This window comes from Ailuropoda melanoleuca, unplaced genomic scaffold (genome assembly GCF_002007445.2).
Source record: "Ailuropoda melanoleuca isolate Jingjing unplaced genomic scaffold, ASM200744v2 unplaced-scaffold9223, whole genome shotgun sequence".
Taxonomy (NCBI): Eukaryota; Metazoa; Chordata; class Mammalia; order Carnivora; family Ursidae; genus Ailuropoda; species Ailuropoda melanoleuca.
The window spans coordinates 382,551-404,324 of NW_023254685.1; the positions used below are offsets into that span (position 1 = coordinate 382,551).

Consider the following 21,774-nt stretch of genomic DNA (forward strand, 5'->3'; position numbering starts at 1 on the left):
GCACCCTGAGCCGAAGGCAGACGCTTAACCGCTGTGCCACCCAGGTGCCCCAGGAAGTTTTTTTCTATACCTAATTTATTAAGTATTTTTTATCATGAAAGGTTGTTGGATTTTTCAAATGCTTTTCCTGTGTCAACTGAGATGATCATGTGCTTTTAAAATTCATCTTAAAAATAAAATTCATTTGGTCTTGATGTGTAATTCTTTTAATATGCTGGTGAGTTCAGTTTGCTAGTATTTTGTTGAAGATTTTTATATCTTTATATTCACAATGAATATTGGTGTGTAGTTTTCTTTTAGTGTTTTTGTATCTGGTTTTGGTACTGGGGCAGTGCTGTCTTCATGATATGAGTTATGAAGGGTTCTCACCTCCAACTTTTTATGCAAGAGTTTGAAATGGACTGGTATTAAATCTTCTTTAAATGTTTGATAGAATTCACCAGTAAAATCATCTTGTCTGGGGCTTCGTTGTTGTTGTTGTTGATGGGAAATTTTTTATTACTTACTCAATTTTCTTACTAGTTATAGGTCTATTCAGATTTTCTATTTCTCCATGACTCTGTTGTTTTTTTCTTTTAAGTATAATTAGCATACAGTGTTGGGGCGCCTGGATGGCTCAGTCATTAAGCTTCTGCCTTTGGCTCAGGGCGTGATCCCAGCGTTCTGAGATTGAGCCCCACGTCAGGCTCATCCTCTGGGAGCCTGCTTCTTCCTCTCCCACTCCCCCTGCTTGTGTTCCTCCTCTCACTGGCTGTCTCTCTGTCAAATAAATAAATAAAATCTTAAAAAAAAAATACAGTGTTATATTAGTTTTGGGTATGCAGTATAGTTATTCAACAATTCTATACATTTCTCAGTGCTCATCATGATAAATGTACTCTTCATCCCCTTCCCCTATTTTATCCATCCCATCTGGCAACCACTAGCTTGTTCTCTGTATTTAAGAGTGTTTTTGTTTGTTAATTTGTCTCTTTTTTCTTTGTTCATTTGTTTTGTTTCTTAAATTTTACATATGAGTGAAATCATATGGTATTTGTCTTTGTCTGACTGATTTATTTCACTTAGCATTATACTCTCTAGTTCCATCCATGTTGTTGCAAATGACAAGATTTCACTTTTTTATAGCTGAATAATATTCCAGTGTGTGTGTGTGTGTGTGTGTGTGTGTGTGTGTGTGTCACATCTTCTTTATCCATTCATCTATCCATGGATGCTTGGGTTGCTTCCATATCTTGGCTATTGTAAATAATGCTGCAATAAACATAGGGGTGCATGTGTCTTTCCAAACTAGTGTTTTCATTTTCTTTGGGTAAATACCTACTAGTGGAATTACTGGATCATACAGTAATTTTTTTTAATTTTTTGAGGAAACTCCATATTGTTTTCCACAATGGCTGCCCCAATTTACATTCCCCCCAATAGTGCATGCAGATTCCTTTTTTCTCCACATCCTTGCCAACACTTGTTATTTCTTGTGTTTTTAATGTTAGTCATTCTGACATGTATAAAGTGATATCTCGTTGTGGTTTTAATTTGCATTTTCCTGGTGATGAATGATGTTGAACATCTTTTCATATGTGTGTTGGCCATCTGTATGCCTTCTTTGGGAAAATGTTTATTCAGGTTTTCTGCCCACTTTTTAATTGGATTATTTGGGTTTTTTGGTGTTGAGTTATATAAGTTCTTTATATATTTTGGATATTAACACCTTACTGGATATATTATTTCAAACATCTCCTATTCTTTAAGTTGACTTTTTGTTTTGTTGATGGTTTCTTTCATTGTGCAAAGGATTTTAATTTTTTTGGTGTAGTCTCAATAGTTTAATTTTTCTTTTGCTCCCCTTGTCAGAGGAGACATATCTAGAAAAATATTTCTTTGGCTGATGTCAAAGAAATTAGTGCCTATGTTTTCCCCTGAGAATTTTATGGTTTCAGGTCTCATATTTAGGTCTTTAATATATTTTGAGCTTATTTTTGTGTATGGTATAAGAAAGTGGTCTGGTTTCATTCTTTTGCACATAGCTGCCCAGTTTTCCCAACACCATTTGTTGAAGAGACAGTCTTTTTGCCGTTGTATATTCTTGCTTCCTTTGTTGTAGATTAATTGACCATAAAAGTATGGGTTTATTTCTGGGCTCTCTATTCTGTTCTATTGATACATGTGTCTACTTTTGTGCTGGTCCCATACTGTTTTGATTACTATAGCTTATTATACGTTGAAATCTGGGATTGTGATATCTCCAGCTTTGTTCTTCTTTTTCAAGATTGCTTTAGCTACTTGGAGTCTTTCATGGTTCCATACAAATTTTAGGATTACGTCTTCTAGTTCTGTGAAAAATGCTATTGCTGTTTGATAGGGATTGCATTAAATCTGTAGATTGATTTGGACAGTATGTACATTTTAGCAATAGTGGTTTTTCCAATCCATGAGCATGGAATATCTCTCCATTTGTTTGTGTTATCTTTAATTTCTTACATCAAGGCTCTATAGTTTTTGAATGCAGTTCTGTCACCTCCTTAGTTAAGGTTACTCATAGGTATTTTAATATTTTTGGTGGAGTTGTGAATAGGATAGTTTTCTTAATTTCTCTTTCTGCTACTTCATTATTAGTATGTAGAAATGGAACTGTTTTTTACAGACTGAGGGCTTCAGAGGGGAGGGGGGTGGGGGAATGGGATAGACTGGTGATGGGTAGTAAGGAGAGCACGTATTGCATGGTGCACTGGGTGTTATACGCAACTAATGAATCATCGAACTTTACATCGGAAACCGGGGATGTACTGTATGGTGACTAACACAATATAATAAAAAATTTTTTTAAATAAATAAATAAATAAAAAGGAAAAAAAAAGAAATGCAACTGTTTTTTGTACATTGATCTTGTANATAAAAAAATTTTTTAAATAAATAAATAAATAAAAAGGAAAAAAAAAGAAATGCAACTGTTTTTTGTACATTGATCTTGTATCCTGCAACTTTACTGAGCTCATTTATAAGTTCTAGTAGTTTTGGTGGAATCTTTAGGATTTTCTATGTATAGTATCATGTCATGCACAGATAGTGACAGTTTTACTTTTTCCTTACCAGTTGGATGCCTTTTATTTCTTTTTCTTGTCTGATTGTTGTGGCTAGGACTTGTTGAATTACTATGTTGAATACAAGTTTTGAGAGGGGTGCTTGGGTGGCTTGGGTGGCTTGGTTGGTTTCAGCTCAGGTCAGGGCATTGGCATCATGGCTTTGAGCCCTGTGTCAGGCTTTGTGCTCAATTCAGAGTCAGCTTGTCCCTCTCTCTCTGCTTCTCCCCTGCTCACCTCTCTCTGTCTAAAATAAATAGATAAAATCTTTTTTAAAAAGTTGTGAGAGTAGACAGCCTTGTCTTATTCCTCATCTTAGAGGAAAAGCTCTCAGTTTTTCACCATTGAGTATGATGTTATCTGTGGGTTTTTCATGTGTCCTTTATTATATTGAGGTATGTGCCCTCTAAACCTGCTTTTTGAGAGTTTTTATCATGACTGAATGTTGTACTTCGTCAAATGATTTTTCTGCATCTATTGATATGATCACATGGTTTTTAACCTTTCTCTTGATGTGATAATTTGTGACTGATTGATTTGTGAATATTGAACCACCTTTGCATCCCTAGAATAAATTCCACTTGATCGTGGTGATGATTTTTTAAATGTATTGTTGGATTTGGTTTGCTAATATTTTGTTGAGGATTTTTGCATTTATGTTTATCAGAGACATTGGCCTATAGTATTCTTTTTTGTAGTGTTTTTATCTGGTTTCGGTATCAGGGTAATGTTGGCCTCACAGAATAAATTTGGAAGCTTTCCTTCTTCTTCCCTCTTTTGGAATAGTTTGAAAAGAATAGGTATTAATTCTTCTTTAAATGTTTGGTAGAATTCATTTGTGAAGCTATCTAGTCCTGGATTTTTATTTGTTCAGAGGGTTTTATTTTGTTTTGTTTTGTTGGGTTTTGTTTTTTATTACGAATTCAATTTCATTGCTAATAATCGGCCTTTTCAAATTTTCTATTTCTTCCTGACTCAGTTTTGGAAAGATATAAGCTTCTAGGAATTTATCCATTTCTTCTAGGTTGTCCTGTTTGTTAGCATATAATTTTTCGTATTATTCTCTTATAATCCTTTGTATTTCTGTGGTGTCAGTTATTTCTCCTTTATTTCTGATTTTATTTATTGAATCTTCACTTTTTTGGGGGTGAGTCCTTCTAAAGGTTTAACAATTTTCATTGATGTTTTCAAAGAGCCAACTGCTGGTTTCATTGATCTGCTTTATTGGGCTTTTTAGTCTCTTTATGACTTGGTTTGGTAGATGTATGTTTGTGGGACTTTGTCCATTTCATTTAGGTTGTCCAATTTGTTGATATATAAATGTTCATAGCATTTTTTATAAACTTTTTTATTTTTGTAAAATGGCAGTAATATCCCTACTTTCATTTCTGTCTCTCCTATTTTTTAATCAGAGAAAATTTTCTTTCTCTCCTCTTTTTTAAATTTAAATTTGTTCGTTAACATATATTGTAGTATTGATTTCTGGAGTACAATTTAGTGATTCATCACTTGCACATAATAGCCAGCACTCATCCCAATAAGTGCCCTCCATAATGACCATCACCCATTTAGCCCATCCCGCACTGACCCTCCTCCAGCAACCCTCAGTTTGTTCTCTATATTTAAGTCTCTTACGGTTTGCCTCCCTCTCTGTTTTTGTTTTATTTTATTTTATTTTTCCTTCCCTTCTATGTTCATGTGTTTTGTTTCTTAAATTGCACATATGAGTGAAATCATATGGTATTTGTCTTTCTCTAACTGATTTATTTCTCTTAGCATAATACCCATGTTCCATCCACATTCTTGCAAATGGCAAGATTTCATGCTTTTTGATCACCAAGTAATATTCCACTGTATATATATGCCACATCTTCTTTATCCATTCATCAGTTGATGGACATTGGGCTCTTCCCATGTTTTGGCTATTGTGGACATTGCTGTTATAAATATTGGAGTGCATGTGCCCCTTTGAAACACTATGTTTGCATCCTTTGGATAAATACTTAGTAGCACAATTGCTGGGTCATAAGGTAGCCCCATTTTTAACTTTTTCAGGAACCTCCATACTGTTTTCCAGAGTGGCTGCACCAGTTTGCATTCCCACCAACAGCGTTTAAGAGTGTTTCCCTTTCTCCACATCCTCACCAACATCTGTTGTTTCCTGAGTTGTTCATTTTAGCCACTCTGACAGGTGTGAGGTGGTTTCTCATTGTGGTTTGATTTGTATTTCCCTGATGCTGAGTTATGTTGAGCATCTTTTCATGTGTCTGTTAGTCATCTGGATGTCTTCCTTGGAAAACTGTCTATTCATGTCTTCTGATCATTTCTTAACTAGGTTATTGGTTTTTTGGGTGTTGAGTTTGATAAGTTCTTTATAGATTTTGGATTGTCCTTTATCTGACATGTCATTTGCAAATATCTTCTCCCATTATGTAGGCTGCCTTTTAGTTTTGTTGATTATTTCCTTCTCTGTGCAGAAGCTTTTCTAACCTGAAGAAGTCCCAGTAGTTCATTTTTGTTTCTGTGTCCCTTGCCTCTGATGACATGTCTAGTAAGAAGTTGATGTGGCCAAGGTCAAAGAGGTTGCTGCCTGCTTTCTCCTCTACAATTTTGATGGATTTCTGTCTCACAGTTAGGTCTTTCATCCATTTTGAGTTTACTTTTGTGTAGGGTGTGAGAAAGTGGTCCAGTCTCATTCTTCTGCATGTCGTTGTTCAGTTTTCCCAACACCATTTGTTCCATTGGTCTATGTGTCCGTTTCATGACAGGACCATACTGTCTTGTTGATTACAGTTCGGTAATACAGCTCGAAGTCTGGAATTGTGATGCCTCCAGTTTTGGTTTTCTGTTTCAACATTCCTTTGGCTATTTGGGGTCTTTTCTGGTTCCATACAAACTTTAGAATTATTCCAGTTCTGTGAAAAATGCAGATGGTATTTTGATAGGGATTGTATTGAATGTGTAGATTGTTTTGGGTAGCATAGACATTTTAACATTTGTTCTTCCAATCCACGAACATGGAATGTTTTTCCATTTTTTTGTGTCTTCCTCAACTTCTTTCATAAGTGTTCTATAGTTTTCAAACTACAGATCCTTTATGTCTTTGGTTAGGTTTATTCCTAGGTATCTTATGATTTTTGGTGAAATTATAAATTAGATTCCTTGGTTTCTCTTTCTCTTGCTTTATTACTGGTATGTATAAATGCAATATATTTCTGTATGTCGATTTTATATCTTGCCACTTTGCTGAATTCCTGTATCCATTCTAGCAATTTTTTGGTGGAGTCTTTCAGGTTTTTTACACAGAGTATCATATCATCTGTGAAGAGAGACAGTTTGACTTCTTCATTGCCAATTTGGATGCCATTTATTTCTTTTTGTTTTCTGATTGCTGAGACCAGAACTTGCAGAACTATGTTGAACAACAGTGGTGAGAGGGACATCCCTGTCATGTTCCTGACCTCAGGGGAAAAACTCTAAGTTTTTGTCCATTCAGGATCATATTAGCTGTGAGTCTTTCATATATGGCCTTTGTGATGTTGAGGTATGTTCCTTCTATCCTACTTTCATTTCTGATTTTAGTACTTTGAGTATTCTTTTTGTTTCCAATCTAGCTAGAGATTTGTCAATTTGGTTAATCTTTTCAAAGAACCAAATTTTCCTTTTGTTGACTTTTTCTATTATTTTTCTATTCTCCATTTTATTTATATCTATTTTAAGCTTTTTATTTCCTTCCTTCTGCTGACATTGAGTTAGTTTTCACTTCTTTTTCTAATTTCTTAAGGTGTAAAATCAGGTTATTGATTTGAGATCTTTCTTCCTTTTTAATGTATGGATTACAGATATATAAATCTCTCTTGTATATTGCTTCCTCTGCATCCCAAAAGTTTTCGTGTGTGGAGTTCCATTTTTACTTGTCTCAAAATATTTTCTAATAAAGCTTCCTGACTCTTTACTCAGCCATGTTGAATCTGCCAATGAGCCCATCTAAGGAATTCTTCATCTCTGTTACAGTACTTTTTTATTTCTATCATTTTTTTTATTTCTTTCTTACAATTCTTTAAGTTTATACCATGGGTGATACATCTTGTCTATTATTTTCTCATTAGAGCTCTTAACATATTAATAAGACTTATTTTATAATATTTATCTGGTAATCTTTGAGTCTGGTTCTGATGATAGCTTTGTCCTTCAGACTTTGTTTCCTCTTGACTTTAGCCAGCTTTATAAATTTTTGTTGAAAGCTGGACACATGGTATATAGGATAATAGGTACTGAGGCAAATAGACTTTTAGTGTAAGGATTTACATTAATCTGGCTAAGAGTTAGTCTGTTTTATATTTATCATAGCTAAAGGCACAGAGGTTTCATATTACTCTAGTGGGCTTATTTTTTCCTCCCTCCTCCTACTTCTTTTTCTCCTCCTCCTTCTCTCCCCCCTCCTCCTTTTCCTTCTCCATTGTCACTGTCTTCTTGTTCTCCTCCTCTTCCTTCTTCACCTTCTTATCCTTCTCCTTCTCCTCTTCCCCCTTTTCCTTCTCCTTCTGGCTTCCCTTTGTTCTGGTCCTTAGATAGAATCTTTGTCTTGCGGCTCTTTTAGTTGTAACCCACTGTTATTATTACTGGATGTTTATTAGTGTTGCATTAGGATGAGCAGGGAGGGGGGAAGGGAAGGGATATTCCTTTACCTCCTAAGCTGCAAAGTAAGTCTGAGTCCTTTCTGGGCTTGTGCCTCAGGGGTGGGGTTAAACCTTCAGAAGACTTAATCCCTTCTCTCCTACTGTTTTCAGTCTATTTTCTTGCAGTCCCCTCCCAATAGACTATACCTTGCTTTATGCATTTATTTACTTATTTACTTACTCACTTATTCTTACATGAGACAGGAAGGTTGGAGAGGACTGGAGTAGGGTGGAGCTCCTTTCCTACAGCTTGGAAAAGTTTCAGAATACCCTTCTGGAGAAGTCCCCTCCCTGTGAGGTAGACGTGCTGGGAGAAGGGTCTGGACGGTTTCACAGTAGCTACTTTACCATTCCCTCTGCCATGACCATGAGGGGATCTTTCTCTATCCTCACCCTGAAAACTTGATGTGGTTCCTACAGCAAAAGGCTATGAAAGCATATGCCTCCCTTTTACTGTCCAGCTTCTTACTCACCCTGCAAGAACTTGTCAAAATTACTTTTTAACTCTTCCTACCAGTTTTTGTCATTTTGCAATTCCTGCTCCAGGTCTTGGTTGTTGTATTTCTCCAAATGCACCTGTTTCTCCATATTTCAAGGAAGTTATTTGCCCTGTTTTCTGATGGGCCAAGAAAAGTCATTGCTTTTGTCCAGATTTTTCTTGTTGTAAGGATAGGAATGACAGTTTTCAAGGTCTTACATGTAATAACAAAAAAACCATCTTTCCCCTTCCCGATATGGGTGTGTGTGGTATGTCCCTATCACCATGGAGCTTAAGGCAATAACATCAGGGCCTCAGGACAGCTGGGCCTTGGGGTGGGTACAGGAAACAGGGTGTGTTGTTCATTTTTAAAATGCATCTTTTCATTGTTAAGTTTTATTTTTACAGTTTTTAAGAGAACTTTAATAAAGAAGATTTAGGAGAATAAAGAAGGGAGCACAGCATTCTTTGTAACAGCAAAAATCAAAATAACTTGAATATCCATCAATAGGAGAATGTTTAAATTAATTGCTACCTAAAGGAGACTGCGGTGGACCTGTTCAAGATAATGGAGCTTGCTGCTGGTACCTGCTAAGAAGATGTCTTGAGAGGGAGAGAGAGAGAGGATGACAATGGGCGGGAGGGGAAGAGAAAGGGGCAGAGGGAGAGGGAGTTACAGATTCCCCAGTGAGCAGTGAGCCAGATGCCAGCTCCATCCGGACCCTGGGATCATGAACTGAGCTGAAGGCAGACGCTTAAGCAAAATAAGTCAGTCAGAGAAAGACAAATACTATATGATTTCACTCATATGTGGAATTTAAGAAACAAAACAGATGAACAGATGAACATAGGGGAAGGGAAGGAAAAATAAAATAAGGTAAAAACAGGGAGGGTAGCAAACCGTAAGAGACTTAAATATAGAGAACAAACTGAGGGTTGCTGGAGGGGAGATGGGTGGGGAGATGGGGTAACTGGGTGATGGGCATTAGGCGGGCATGTAATGTAATAAGTAGTGGGTGTTACATGCAACTCATGAATCACTAAACTCTACTTCTCAAACTAATGATACATTATATGTTAATCGATTTTAAATAAAAAAGATGTCTGTGATTCATTGTGCAGTAAAAAAGATTAAAGTTCATGTGTATTTATGTCATGGACGTAAAAAGGGTCTGAGGACACATCTAGTGTTCAAGAAGGTCAGGGAAGTGGAGGCTCAGCTCTTCACACAGTTTGGATTGGTTGTAGTAAATGGGAATTAGTTTTGTAATCAGCACAACAGAAGGATAAAAGAAGGAAGGAGACTCACTTTTTATTGTTTTCTGTGTCTTTTGAGCTTTGTATCTGGTAATTATCCCCATTCCATAAAAAGTAAAATAAAATAAAATAAGAAACCAGGAAAGGTAAGATGTACCCCCGATGTCGTTCACTGCGTCTTCCTCAGCATGTGCTGGCCTTTACCTCTTTTCAGCACCTCCCTCCTGATCTCTGTCCAGCCTTCCTGGTGCACCCCAGGCCACTCTGCTATAGACCCAGGCCACCCCCACCATTAGGGCAGGCTGGGAGGCTGCCTGGTCCCCTCCCAGCACCTCCCAGTATCCAGTGCAACCTTGGAAGGCTGGAAGGTTGAAAGGCACAGTGCACAGGCCGCAGGGTGTACCCCAGTCCTCTGCTGGTCACTGTGTGACCCTGGGGAGTCACTCACACTCTGTGGGACATCTATGAGCTGGGATTTTACTTTATATGGGAGAAAAAACCTCCCATAACTTCTACAGCCAAGTATGAATGAGAGGGTTAGAAATGACCAGAATTCTGAAAATGCCCCCAGGCCTCTGCTACCCCCAGCACTGGGCTAGGCACTTATCCCAGGATCTGGACCAGCAGTTCCATTCTTTCCTCTCAGTGGGTCACCTGGAGGACATGCTTGAGGCCTGCAGAGCCCCATCAGACTGGCACTGCCTGCACCCCTCTTGCAGGAGAGGGCAACTCAAGAGGTGGGATATGGAAAGAGATGATCTGAGGCTTCCTCAGACCTACTGGATACAAGAGAAAGGGAAGGCACTCTGTTCTCTCAGCAAAGTGCCTTGTAGGCCACTGCTGTGATCTCCCACAACATTACAGAGAATGAAAATTTCTAGGGTGTCAGGATTGCTTAAGATGCTTCCCAGAGTGAAAGCCGCTAGGCTGGTGGTTCCTCTCAGGTAGGCATGGCCTCAATTCCTTTTCTCTGCTGCTCTGTTGCTGGGTCACTGCAGACCACCCTCACATAACCTCTGGGTCCCAGACCTCCTTGCTTTCTGCCTTTACCAGCACTCTTGGAACTGGCCGGATTCTCCCCATCACCATTAGTCACCATGTCACATCAAGGAAACACGCCCTCCAAACTCCTGCAAGGTAAAATCTTAACTCTGTTACTCTTTAGACACAGGCTCACATTCAATTAGAAATCAGAAAACCATGAGCAACTTTTTGATATTTCATTCTTTCAACAAGTAAATATGTACTGAGCACTTGCTCTGCTCAGGTGCAGTACAAAGTGATAAGGGCCATGACTGAATTAGGGATGCCCCATGCCCCCAAGTGCTCAGGCTGCTTACAGGGAGACACGCAGCTGGCACCCAGAGGGTGCCCTGGAGGAAGGGAGGAGCGAAGGCTTTGAAAGAAGAGTTCTTTGCAGGAACTCGGCAAGAGAAGTTCTAGAGCTTCGTGAAGAACTGGGCCTTAGGAGTGAATGGGTGGGACTCAAACCCCATCGACCCCACACACTAGCTGCATGTGTTCATGGGCAAGTCACACCAGCACTCTGCGCCTTGGTTTCCATATCTGAAAATGAAGACAACTGCATTCAGGTTGATGCAGGGATGAGGTAAACTACTCCATGTGTAACCTGCTCCTGGCACAGCTTAATAATGCTAATCGTTTGTGGAGGTCCTGGGAGGGGGAATCACATGTGGTTTTCCAGGAAGACTGGCGCTGACCTTCCTCAGTGTCCCAGGGGTGGGCCTGGTCAGGATCCTATAGGAGCACACAGTAGGCCTCAGTAAGCTGTTGTTAACAAGGGCTCAGAGCATTTTCTAGTCTGAAATGAAGCCTCAGACAATCAGGAGAGGCACCAGCCTGTGGTCAGCTGTCAGACTGCATCCCGCTGGCTGGAATTTCTCCCCCACCACCTGACCTACCCTTTCTATGATGATCTTCATGTCTGTGGCATCCTATCCTTGGCATCTCACTGCAACATGTCGGGTGAGGTAGGATCTAATCATAGAGGAACTTGATGCATGCTCTGTCACTGTACCTGATGTCCTGACACTTGCCCTTCCTGAGGATGCGGGCCACCTTTTCCCTCCATGATTTTGAACATTTGGTACTGTGCATGTTGCTGTGGCTTTCAGCAAGATGAGAGTTACAGCTCCATTTTGAGGTAAGTTTTCCTGAAAGGGGAGGCAAAGATGTTGACAATGTGGAGGGGAGAGAATGGCAGTGGACAATCAATCAGCTTCTTCCCTAAGAACATTTTGCCATCCTTGGCTTCATTTAGAGAAGTTGTGGAAAATTACTGGTCTGATTTATAATAAAGAATTTGCCAACACCCATTGACTAGGATCTGCAGGGTCTAGCCCTAGCAGGTTTGCACAGTAACATATGTTGTCTGCTGATTCGAGGCTCTTAACGAGATGAGGCTGGTCCTCCTTCTCATTCTCATGAGAAGTCCTTCAGGGCCCCAGTACACTGTGACTACTAGTCTTGGGGGTAGAGAGCAGACTGGTGTGGGGCGAGTGGACATTCCTGAGCTCATCCACAGCACCCTACCCTGCCTCTCTCTCACTCTGCATCCCACCCCTAAGCCTTAAACCACACATTTATTTTTCTCAGCCACTATGCAGACTTCTTGGCACCCTCTATTTCCCATTTATAAGATGTACTGTTATCTTCCCATCAGTTTTAAGCCTGAGCTCCTCCCTCTAACATGCTGTGTGAGGAGAAGCCAGTTGTGGCCACTTCACAACCAACTGCGATTCCAGTCTTCATTTCTTTGTGGGGAAATCAGTGAGGCACACTTTGAGAGCAATGGCAGCTGCGCAGCTATCCTTGGCCTTAGGCTGCCCAGTAGCTGGTCTAGCTGAGCTGGTTCAGGAATGGATGCCTCCACACTAAAATGTTCTGCTCCACTTGCCTGTGTCCTGCTACCCCCACCCCAGCAGTCGTTATATCAGGGACAAAGGATGGAGATTTGGGTGTTAGGTTCTCTTGAATGTGGCCACAAAGACACAGTGTCTGGTGAGTGAGGACCCATGCTACAGGTGAGGCTCAGCCGTGGCTGGTCTGGGGGCCCCTACTTCCAGCTTGTTGCAGAGGAGGCCCTCATGGGCCAGGAAACTGTAGCAACTTTCTGGGACACTTGCAGAGGGGGCTAGCTTGTACTGGATGATGGAAGTGAGGTCCAGGATTTCTGGCAGTTGGCCCCAGGGGCTCAGCTGGGTAGTAGGGCCAAGAGGGGCTACGAGTCCAGTTGGCCCTTATGTGCTGCCTGCTCCACAGCCCTTGAACTGAGCTGCAGGGGCTGGTCATCCACAGAGGCATGATGAGCCTGGGCATCCATCCTGGTGGGCTCCACCTTGAGCCGGCTAAGGTCCAGGATGTGGCCCGGGTACCTCTTGTCCTGTGGGCCGTGGGGTGGACTAGCCAGGGAGGGCAGGCCACACACAACTGGCACGCTAGGGAAGCTGTTAGGTTCTTTTTGTTGGAGAATATCAGGGCCCCTGGCCTGAGGCTGCCTACAGAGCCCACTGTTTATGTCCTGCCTTGGGGACTGTGTAGTAGAGGGCTCGTAGTCTGGGTGGATGTGCAGGCCTGCAACCTGGGCCACACAGCCTGCCAGGGTGGGCTCTACATTGAGGGTGCTTCCGCCAGGACCTGGCCTCCAGGGATCTTGGAAACACTCCTGATTCCCAGGAGGTGTGGGGTCCTGGAAGCCAGGCCAATGGTTTGGGACCTTATTTTTGCTGGAAGTGTCTGTTGTTTCAGAGGCTGCAGACCCCAAAGAGGAGAACAAACTTTCATGGCAGCCTTGTGTCCCTCCTTCCCCAGAGACCTGCACACACTCCAGAGATGGGTCCCCGGAGAGAATGCTGGTTCCCTGCTCGGGCCCTCCTAGGACCTTGCTCTCTCCAGGGAGCAGGCCCTTGGGACCCAAATGTGCCCACAACTCCCGCCTGCTGGGTGCTGAGCCCACAGTGGTCCTACCTGCATCTGAAGCCCCAGCCCCCCTGCCTTCCAGCTTCACTGGATCTGGGCCCTTTTTCTTGGAGCCAGCAACCAGCTTCTCTGCCTCTCCCCTGGGTGAGGTTGCAGTTTCTCTAGGGGCTGAGGCAGGTGGGGTGCGGAGTTCAGGGCCACGGCGAAGCCAGTTGATAATGCCCATGGTGATGGCAAGCTCAGTGTCACAGAGCTTTAACAGGCACTCCTTGCCCTTCCAGGAGCTTTGCAAAAAGCCCTGGCTGAGCAGGTCTGGGCCTGGTGCTGGGGCCAAGTTCTCCTCTGCCCCTACGTGGAAGCTGCACATGGACAGTGGTGCTCCTAGTGCTGGCCCTGACAGACTCTCAGACACACATAGGTCATCATCCAGACTTGGGCCAACAGGGCCCTCGCTGGGGTCATAGAAGAGCTCATAGAGGGCATCTCCACTGTAACTGTCCCGGGGGAAGGCAGCTGCAGGTGTGCCTGGGCTTGAAGCCTCCTTCTTGTCCTCCTCAAGCCCAGGTGAGAAGGAGTCATAGTAGCCCTCATCACTCGTGGACACGGATTCTGGCTGTTCGCTTTTAGGGGTACCTGTGTCTATGGAGCTGGCTTTGGAGCCACTGTGAGGGTCTCTGCAGGGACACAGGGGGAGCTCAGCAAGCCCAGCTGCATCTAGCCTGGGCCGGTCTGTGTCTGTCCCCTGGGGACCCCCCAGCCATGGCCCCAGGAGGGCACGGTGCTGCTGCCTCACAGAATGATTCACACTGTCCCAGAACTTGGCAAAGTCAGACATCTCGTTTTGGGCAGGTGATGCCAGCTGTTCCACACTGCCCTGGAAGGGGCCCCTAAGAACCTTGTTTTCAAGGGCCTGTGATACCTGGGCTGGGCTCTCCAGGCCCTCGTTCAGTTCCAGGGATGGCACTGAGCTTTCATCTGCAAAGATCTCCCCACAGCCCGTGAGAGAGTCAAAGCTCTTGAGTGAGGCCACATCCTCACACAGGGCCCTGCAGAGGTCAAAGGAAGAGTCAGGCAGGAGCTCACTGTCAGATAGGTCCTGGCACAGGCTGTCTGGCCCTAGTCCCTCACCTAAGGGGAAGAACGCTTTGCCTGGTTGCCCGCCAGCCTCTGATGGGCCCCCAGGGGAAGACAGGCTGTCCCCCTTGGTCACCAGTGAGGCCAAGTTCTCAGTCTTGTTTCTGCGAATGTGGAATAGGTTCCGAAAGCACTTCTTAGGTCGTTTCAGGGAGATCCTCTTCCTTGGGATGCTCTTGGCCACCGCTGGCACAAAGGGCATCTGGGGCACAAAGTGGCGGTAATCAATCATGCGCTGGCTGCTGGAGGGCCCTGGGAAGCTTGTGCTGCCCACCAGCTGCCCTGAGGCTGTGCTCGCCCTGCCAGCCCCGGGCACACTGTCATGAGTCTTGCTCTTTCGTACCAGTTTGAAGGTGGCCCCACAGAAGGCTGCAGCCCCCACCTCGGGTTCTGGCTCTGCCCCCTTGTTAGAGCATCTGTCATATCCTTGGGCGCTGGGACTAACCTGCAGGGCCCTTTCACTGTGGGGCTGCTGTTGCCCTCCTGGTGAGACTGACCAGGGACTTGCATCCTCCCTGGCCAGAGTGGTGGCTGCTGGATCTGGGGATTTCTCATGGGAAATCTGCAGGCTGGATTTGATGAAGGTCTTTCCTCTCTTCAGCTCCATGCTGCCAGTGCCCCAGGCTTCTGTGAAGGAAAGTAGGAGGCACTTAGTATCCAAGATGGAAGCCTATGGCTCTAGAAGACCTCTGCCTACCTCTGCTTACACAGTGGCTTTGGAGCTGATCTCTGACATCTAAACTTGGATCCTCCACAGAGGTAGGGAGAGGGAGATGAGAATGGCCTCACCCATGCTCACTGCTCCAGGGCTGCCCACTGCTCCACAGAAAACTGATGCTAGAGAGGTTAAGTCACATACTTAAAGTCACACAGTAGGAGCCAAATCGAGAGTAGACTGAGGTCTGGTGCTCTTGTGTCTGTGATCTCTCAACTCAACCAAGCATCCTCTCAGCGTTTATCTGGCCAAGTCAGATTCCCATTTCCAGGCCCAGGCACTCGATTTAGCACCACATCCTTACAGGGAAAGTATCACGGCCTCTCTGAGTGGTGGAGCAGAGGGTTCAATAAATAAGTTCCTGCCTTCATCTAAGAGACAAAGCTCAAAGGGAAACCCAAGCCTGCCTTCTGGGATGGACACAGGTGTTCATCAGTTGGAAGGGAAGACACATACACTGCCCTCCAGGTCTATTGCGCCTGTCTAAGGAGGCAAGACTCAGTGTACAGAGAGGCCATCAGGGCAAGGCACAGCCAAGCATCTAATGTTGTGTGCTGAGCTTGAGCACTGAGAAGAGAGACAGCATCATGGCAGAAGGCAAAAGTGAGGAGTCAGGCATGAGGCCAGGACCAGGCAGGTTAGATAGACACAACACATGATGGACTGAGAGTAGGCAGGTATCACTTTCTGTGCACATTCTGAGAGGTGTTGATGCCTGGGGTACCAGCCAGAATGCCACCCAGATGGATGCCCAGTCTGAGTCCAATAAGAAAGAGTGTTGGGATTGATTACTGATGTCTGTCCTGGGGGTGGGAGAGGGAAGCCAGTAAGACTGTTATCTTGACCATTTTTGCATAGCTGAGGAGTGTGGCCTTCCTCTGAGGTCAATGAAGAGCTACAAAAGTCTTCTGAGGGAGTGGGTGGGTAGAAAGAGTGACATAATAAAGTTGGCAGTCTAAGACTATTTATCTGACATCTGAGTGAAGGACAGAATAAATTAGGACAGAAGCTTTGAGCAGAGAAGATTCACAAAAGGCAACTAAAGTGGGCTGAGTGTGTGGAGATAAGATACAGATGGAAGCTGTAGTCATCAGACAAAAAAGAGAGGTGAAGTTATAGGGCCTTTCGAAGGCAGAAATGCTAGGACCCAGCAACTGAATAAAGAGAGAGAAGCCTTCAACACTGAGGAAACAGTAAATACTGATTAGAAGTGGGAAAATGACAGGAAGTAGAAACTGAGTGAAGGCAAGGAAGGGGCCTGTGCTAAGAGCTGGTCTGAGAGAGAGAGAAACAAGACTCTATAGTTTTAAACATGCTGCCTTTGGGGCGAGTTTAGAGACCTACAAGAGTGGATCAAAGAAGGTGATGTCCAAGAGCACCACCTGTGAACTTCCCTGGCCTCTCCCCCCCGTATCCTCGCAGGCACCCAGCTCACAGCTCAGCCTGCTCCAGCAGCTTGGTGATGAGCAACCTGCAGGTCCATCCTGTCAGTTTGGCCAGGGAAAAATTAGAGGAGAGAGTTTCGGGTTTCTTTGACTCTCCGTAATGACTAGCTTCACAGGGAGCACCAGAATTCACTCCCCACAGTTCACAGTCTGTGAGGGAGGCATGCAGCCAGTGGAAAGGCAAGTGGCTCTGTCAGCCTGCATGCCTTTCAGGTCCGCTGCCCACAGAGCCTTGCAGCTACGTTCAGAAAGCTGCTTGACAGCTAGGAGCTACCCAGGGTCAGCTCTGGAGCTCTCAAATGCTTAGCCATGAACTCTCACCTGGAGGTAAGCAGAGGGGCTGCTTCACAGTCTGGCTGATAACATTAAAGCGAAAGAAGATGAGAAGGGGTGACAAGGCTGCTGTTGCAGGGGCTCACAGGGGTAAGCTGACCAGCCTCCACCCTACTCCCACCCATGGGCAGTGCTTCCTCCCCTGCAGAGGGACACTTGAGACTTCTGGCTGGAGGATAAGATGAGCCAGCACTGAGCCAGGGAAAACCACAGAAGCCGGACTTAGCTCAGCTTTTGGTGGCAGCATCCTGGACAGTGAGAAAGTGCTTCAAGTTGCCTTTCTGCCCCCTGTGAGGTGGCATGTGCCCAAGCCTTTCCTAGCCTATATCTGCAGATACCATTTTCACTCCCCACAGTCCTTTGTGGCCTAGGTAAGTCCTTCCCCAGGTCTGATGGGTTTTACTATACACAGCATAGTGATTACTATCTGTACTCTGGAGTTGGAGAACCCAGATTTGAGTCTTGGTTGCATCGACCTAACCAGGTGAGAGCTTGGCCTATAAACTTATGAGACATACTCCTGTAACTTCCATTTCACAAAGGAGAAATTAAGATCCAGAAAAGTCAATAGATTGGCCCAGGTTGCACATGTGGTAAGTGACAGAATTAAGATTTGAAACCAAGCCCATTTGATTCTGATCATGTGCTCTTAACCTCAATAGACATTCTGTGAACCAATAGCCCAAACTCCTCTTCATGGGAAATTTAAAAATCAAATAATAAATATGTTTTTATGAGGAATTTTGGAAAGCACAATGAAAAGGTGATTAAAATCAAAAGTATAGCTCACACAATCTAGAGAAATTGTAATTGAAGTTAATATAGTTTCTATGACAAGAAATTTTAGATGCATTCATTATGAGATCTCTTTTCTATGTTTTAGAAAAATCTTTTTATTACCATACTCTAAGGAATAACTCCAAGTAAGCATGATAAATATTACTTCACTGTATGCAGAAATTGCAACTACAAGAACTAAGATGGTTTATCTGATATTGATCTCTATGAATAAAATTGATTTCTTAATTCTTAATTCAGTTTCCTGATTTAAAATCATGAAGAACTGGAAATTTCACTATATTCTGAACTTGGAAAACGACATCTCAAAATAACAGTCGTTTCTACAGATGGCTGGACTCAGTGTCACTAATGTTGCCAGCTCTCTTTCCTTAGTTCATTTAACTCTTTGACACATTGATAGGGCAATAAGCACTAAGATTCAGAGTAATGACTGAGAGATTTGCAAAATACTGGAGTAATTATGTGAAATTCAGTGTATGTTCAGTCCAGATTCTACATTAAAATATTTTATAAGAGCCTGACTCTTTAGAAATGTGGGGCCCATATGTGACAGGTGGGAACTCCCTGGGGGGTAAGAGGGCCCACTGCCTAACTGGAGAAAAGCTGAGCAGTCACCTTCCATGACAGTTCTCAGGGACAGAGTGGAATTTATCTGGACAGCCACATGCTGGCACTGTCATTGCCTGAGGGCAGAGGCCAAATATGTCCAGGTTCCCAGCTGCAAAAATGCATATTCTGCTTGTAACCCTCTGGCTAAAGACTCCTCCAGTGGAGCTCAGCATGAAACCTGAGAGAGAATCCTCTACCATGTGCCACATCCTTCCCCAAAGGACAAAGTAGGCCTGTCCCTTCCCTGGTTCCTGCCTTCTTGTCTATAGCACTCAGTGATCACTGGCTCCTCATTTGGGTGCTTGTTTGAGCTTTTTACTCCCCAGTGAGATTGAAAAGCTCTCTAAGATTCAGGACTCCAACTGTGGTTGACAGTGAACTACTGCTTATTTAAATGAAGTATTTATGTTTTTGAGACATTTTAGCCATATATTTATATCTACGTTTCCTAAATAGGATGTTGAATCTGGCATTTTTAATTCTACAGTTTATGCACATCATTCTCTGAGACAGGTCTCGGTGACACCAAGACCTTGGACTGAGTCTTGCATCTCTAAAATGAACTTCCAAATTCCATGAGAACAGGGACCACACCTTGTCTATATTTAATCAACTCTGATTCACAGATGTGGTATTTAAACCAAGATCTAAAAGACAGCTGAACACAACCAGGCAAAAGATGTGAGAAGCATATTCCAGGCACTTCCCTCAGAAAGGCCTTGCAGAGGAAAGGATGAAGAATATTTAAAGCTCTGAAAGCAGGCCTAGGTAGCCAGAGCAGCAAGCCAGTGGGATGACGCCTAGAGATGGGCGGGGCAGACCGCACCAGACCTCAGGTCACGGGTAGGGTCTTGGCGTTTATCCTATGCACCATGGAGAGCCAGCCATCAAGGGTGGGTAACAAGGGCCAGTTTTCAGTTTTAATAGATTAGTTGTAAATGAGAATGGAAAGCAGGCTCAAGAGTGGAGGCAAAAAGGCAGATTAGGAGCCAGAGAAAGGCCTAGTGGAGAGTGAGTAGAGACAGAGATTTTCTATGCATGCCAACCTTTCCTCCCAGTGCCTTACAGAGTATACACTTGCATATGGATTTATTGCAAATTGAGAAAATGAAGTAATTCTACTGGCTGGTTTTCTACAAGATGAATAACTTTAGCTCGACTGCCTAGCATTTTCTTTTCCCTTTGGGGAGGTAATTTTGTGAGCTTCTTACCTTTTTTAACATGAAAGTGAGTCTATCACGCAGCAAACGAAAACCTTGCAGGTACACATATATAATAGAAGTGGTTTGGAGATATAAAAAATTTTGACTAATAGTTTTGGCATTTGCCATGCTTTTCCCTGCCCCGCCCCCAACATCCAGTAAAACCACAGCCTTGAAATACAAAGACGGAAACGGTGATAAGAAAGCAGAGGCTTCAGAGAGGATCTCTGCCAAGGGACTTCCTGGACATTGGGGTCAGGGTGGGAAGCTATGTATGGGGCAATAGTTTATCTCTGTAGAGGGTGTCTTGTCGAAGCCCAAACCTTCAGGATGTTTGGAGTGAAGGCTATTGTGGAGAGAGAAAGCTCCGTGTTATGGGGTGGGTGTGGGGTGGGAATGAAGCAGAAATAGAATCTGCAGTGAGAACATCACCAATTTACCCAATCCCCACGTTGGAGAGACAAAGGGCCCTTTGGGGAGCAAAGATTCTGGCCCACCTCCTCTAAGGTGTTCCTGGGCTGCCCGGATGAAAGAAAATGGGTCTCCAGTCTTAATCTGTTTTTTCCCCCAGCCACCGCATACGCGCAAAAGCGTTCTCTCTCCTTCCTTAGCCCAGACTTACAAGGGTCGTCTCCCCCAGACTCCAGACTCCGCATTATCTGCGCAGGACACTGTGCGGAGGAGAGGGTGCAGACCCTCTTTCCTCCACTCAGCCCGCCCATCGTGCGAAAGAACGCACAAAAATTCCCAAATCATTCCTTTTCTCCCCAAGCCTGAATCCTCGGCCTTTGCCGACTTACCGCTGGTGGCCGGGAGTGTCGCAGTACGGGGCCTTGGCAGGGCCGGGAGCCGCGCCCGAGCCCAAGCCGCGCGCCTAGCTCAGCACCACGGTCAGCTCCTGGCGCCGCGCGCCCCCGCGGGGTGGGGGAGGAGGAGGGCTCGCGCCCCCCCCGCCGCGGCTTGGAGAGGCGGGCCTCTGTGGCAGGAGGCGGGCAGGCAAGGGTTAAGCCGCGGGAGGGCAGCGGGGTGGGGGCGGGGCCGGGAGTCCGTCGGCCGCGCAGCAGGGGGCGAGGTGAAAGGAGTTGGGCCGGGGTGGGGGCTGCTCCCGGAGAACCACAGCCTCGGTGCCACCCGGACCTCCGTCGGTCTCGCTTTGTTAGTATTTCTCCCGGTCTCTGTCCCTGTCTCCCCGCGAGGCTGTGGTTTTGCCTCCCTCAGGCCCAGCTGCGGGTGCTGCCGGGACGTACAGCCGCGCAGTGGTCTCCTCTGGCTCCGGACGGCGTGTCTGCGCAGTGGTCCGAAAGCCTTAGAACGCATAGGTTTGGGTGCGCTGATCTCCGCAGCTCGTAGCGTCCAGGCAGATTTAACCCCAACCGTCTCGGAAGGGCTCCGTCACACGGGGCCTAGTCGCGACTCCTATGCAGGATTCAGACCGGCCTTGGAAAAAGGGTCAGACCAATCTCAGGATGCAGGGCAGAATCTTACAGAACCTTCTTTACAGAGTGCCTTCTTGGGACCGGATTATATTATTTGTGGGAAAAAACAAGGCACTTCCTTTAGGGCTGTGAGGTCTGCTGTTGCTTTGCCGTTCTGCATTCTTGGGAAAAGCGGAAACGTTGTGGGATCTGTCTCCCCGCTAGGCCAAGGACAGAGGGATGGCATGCTGGGGGAAAGGAATGAAGTATGGATTAAATAACTCCTGGATGGCTCAGGGAGCAGTGCCAAGAGCGTGAAGAACGGGGTGTGGGGTGGAAAGGGGCGGGAGCACACAGCTGGTGCTGATGAAGCTGCTGATTCCTCAGAAGTGGGGGTCGGGGGGTGCTGATCCCACACAACAGGGTGAATGCAGGCTGTGAGGTGAGAAGGAAGGACACAGGGGTGGCCCAGTCCAGGCTTGGACTGAGGCCAGGAAGAGGTCAGAGCTAGGGCAAATGGCAAAGGCCATGACTTTCTTGAGCCTGATTGGCTCCCTCCCTCCCTGTCCCTACGTCCAAAAAGACCCTGGACATAGGGTGTCCCACGTTGGTTTGGGCTGTCTTCGTCATAACCCATCAACCTTTTTTACAGTCACCCTGAGATTGCCTCACCCCACAGTCAAGAGGATT

The 21,774-nt window shown here is 44.8% G+C and overlaps 1 protein-coding gene across 3 annotated transcripts; it reads right to left on the reverse strand.

The window, feature by feature from the left end:
* Window positions 1-9,321: 9,321 nt before the first annotated feature.
* AMER3 (APC membrane recruitment protein 3) lies at window positions 9,322-21,293 on the reverse strand. 3 transcript variants are annotated; one of them, XM_034653498.1, is made up of 4 exons: window positions 20,470-21,293; window positions 13,479-15,191; window positions 11,530-11,665; window positions 9,322-11,057 (listed from the first exon to the last, which is right to left on the reverse strand). In XM_034653498.1, the coding sequence occupies exons 2-4, from the start codon at window positions 15,169-15,171 to the stop codon at window positions 11,000-11,002; spliced, it is 1,887 nt and encodes a 628-aa protein (XP_034509389.1). In that variant the 5' UTR covers window positions 15,172-15,191; window positions 20,470-21,293; the 3' UTR covers window positions 9,322-10,999. The 3 variants fall into 3 exon arrangements, with proteins under 3 accessions (XP_034509389.1, XP_019648750.2, XP_019648748.2); XM_019793191.2 differs by lacking the exon at window positions 11,530-11,665; XM_019793189.2 differs by lacking the exon at window positions 9,322-11,057 and having other exon boundaries at window positions 11,523-15,191.
* Window positions 21,294-21,774: the final 481 nt, after the last annotated feature.

Bases quoted from the DNA above. Each gene is read 5' to 3' on its own strand.
- AMER3 (XM_019793189.2), bottom strand. From the start codon at position 15,171: ATGGAGCTGAAGAGAGGAAAGACCTTCATCAAATCCAGCCTGCAGATT.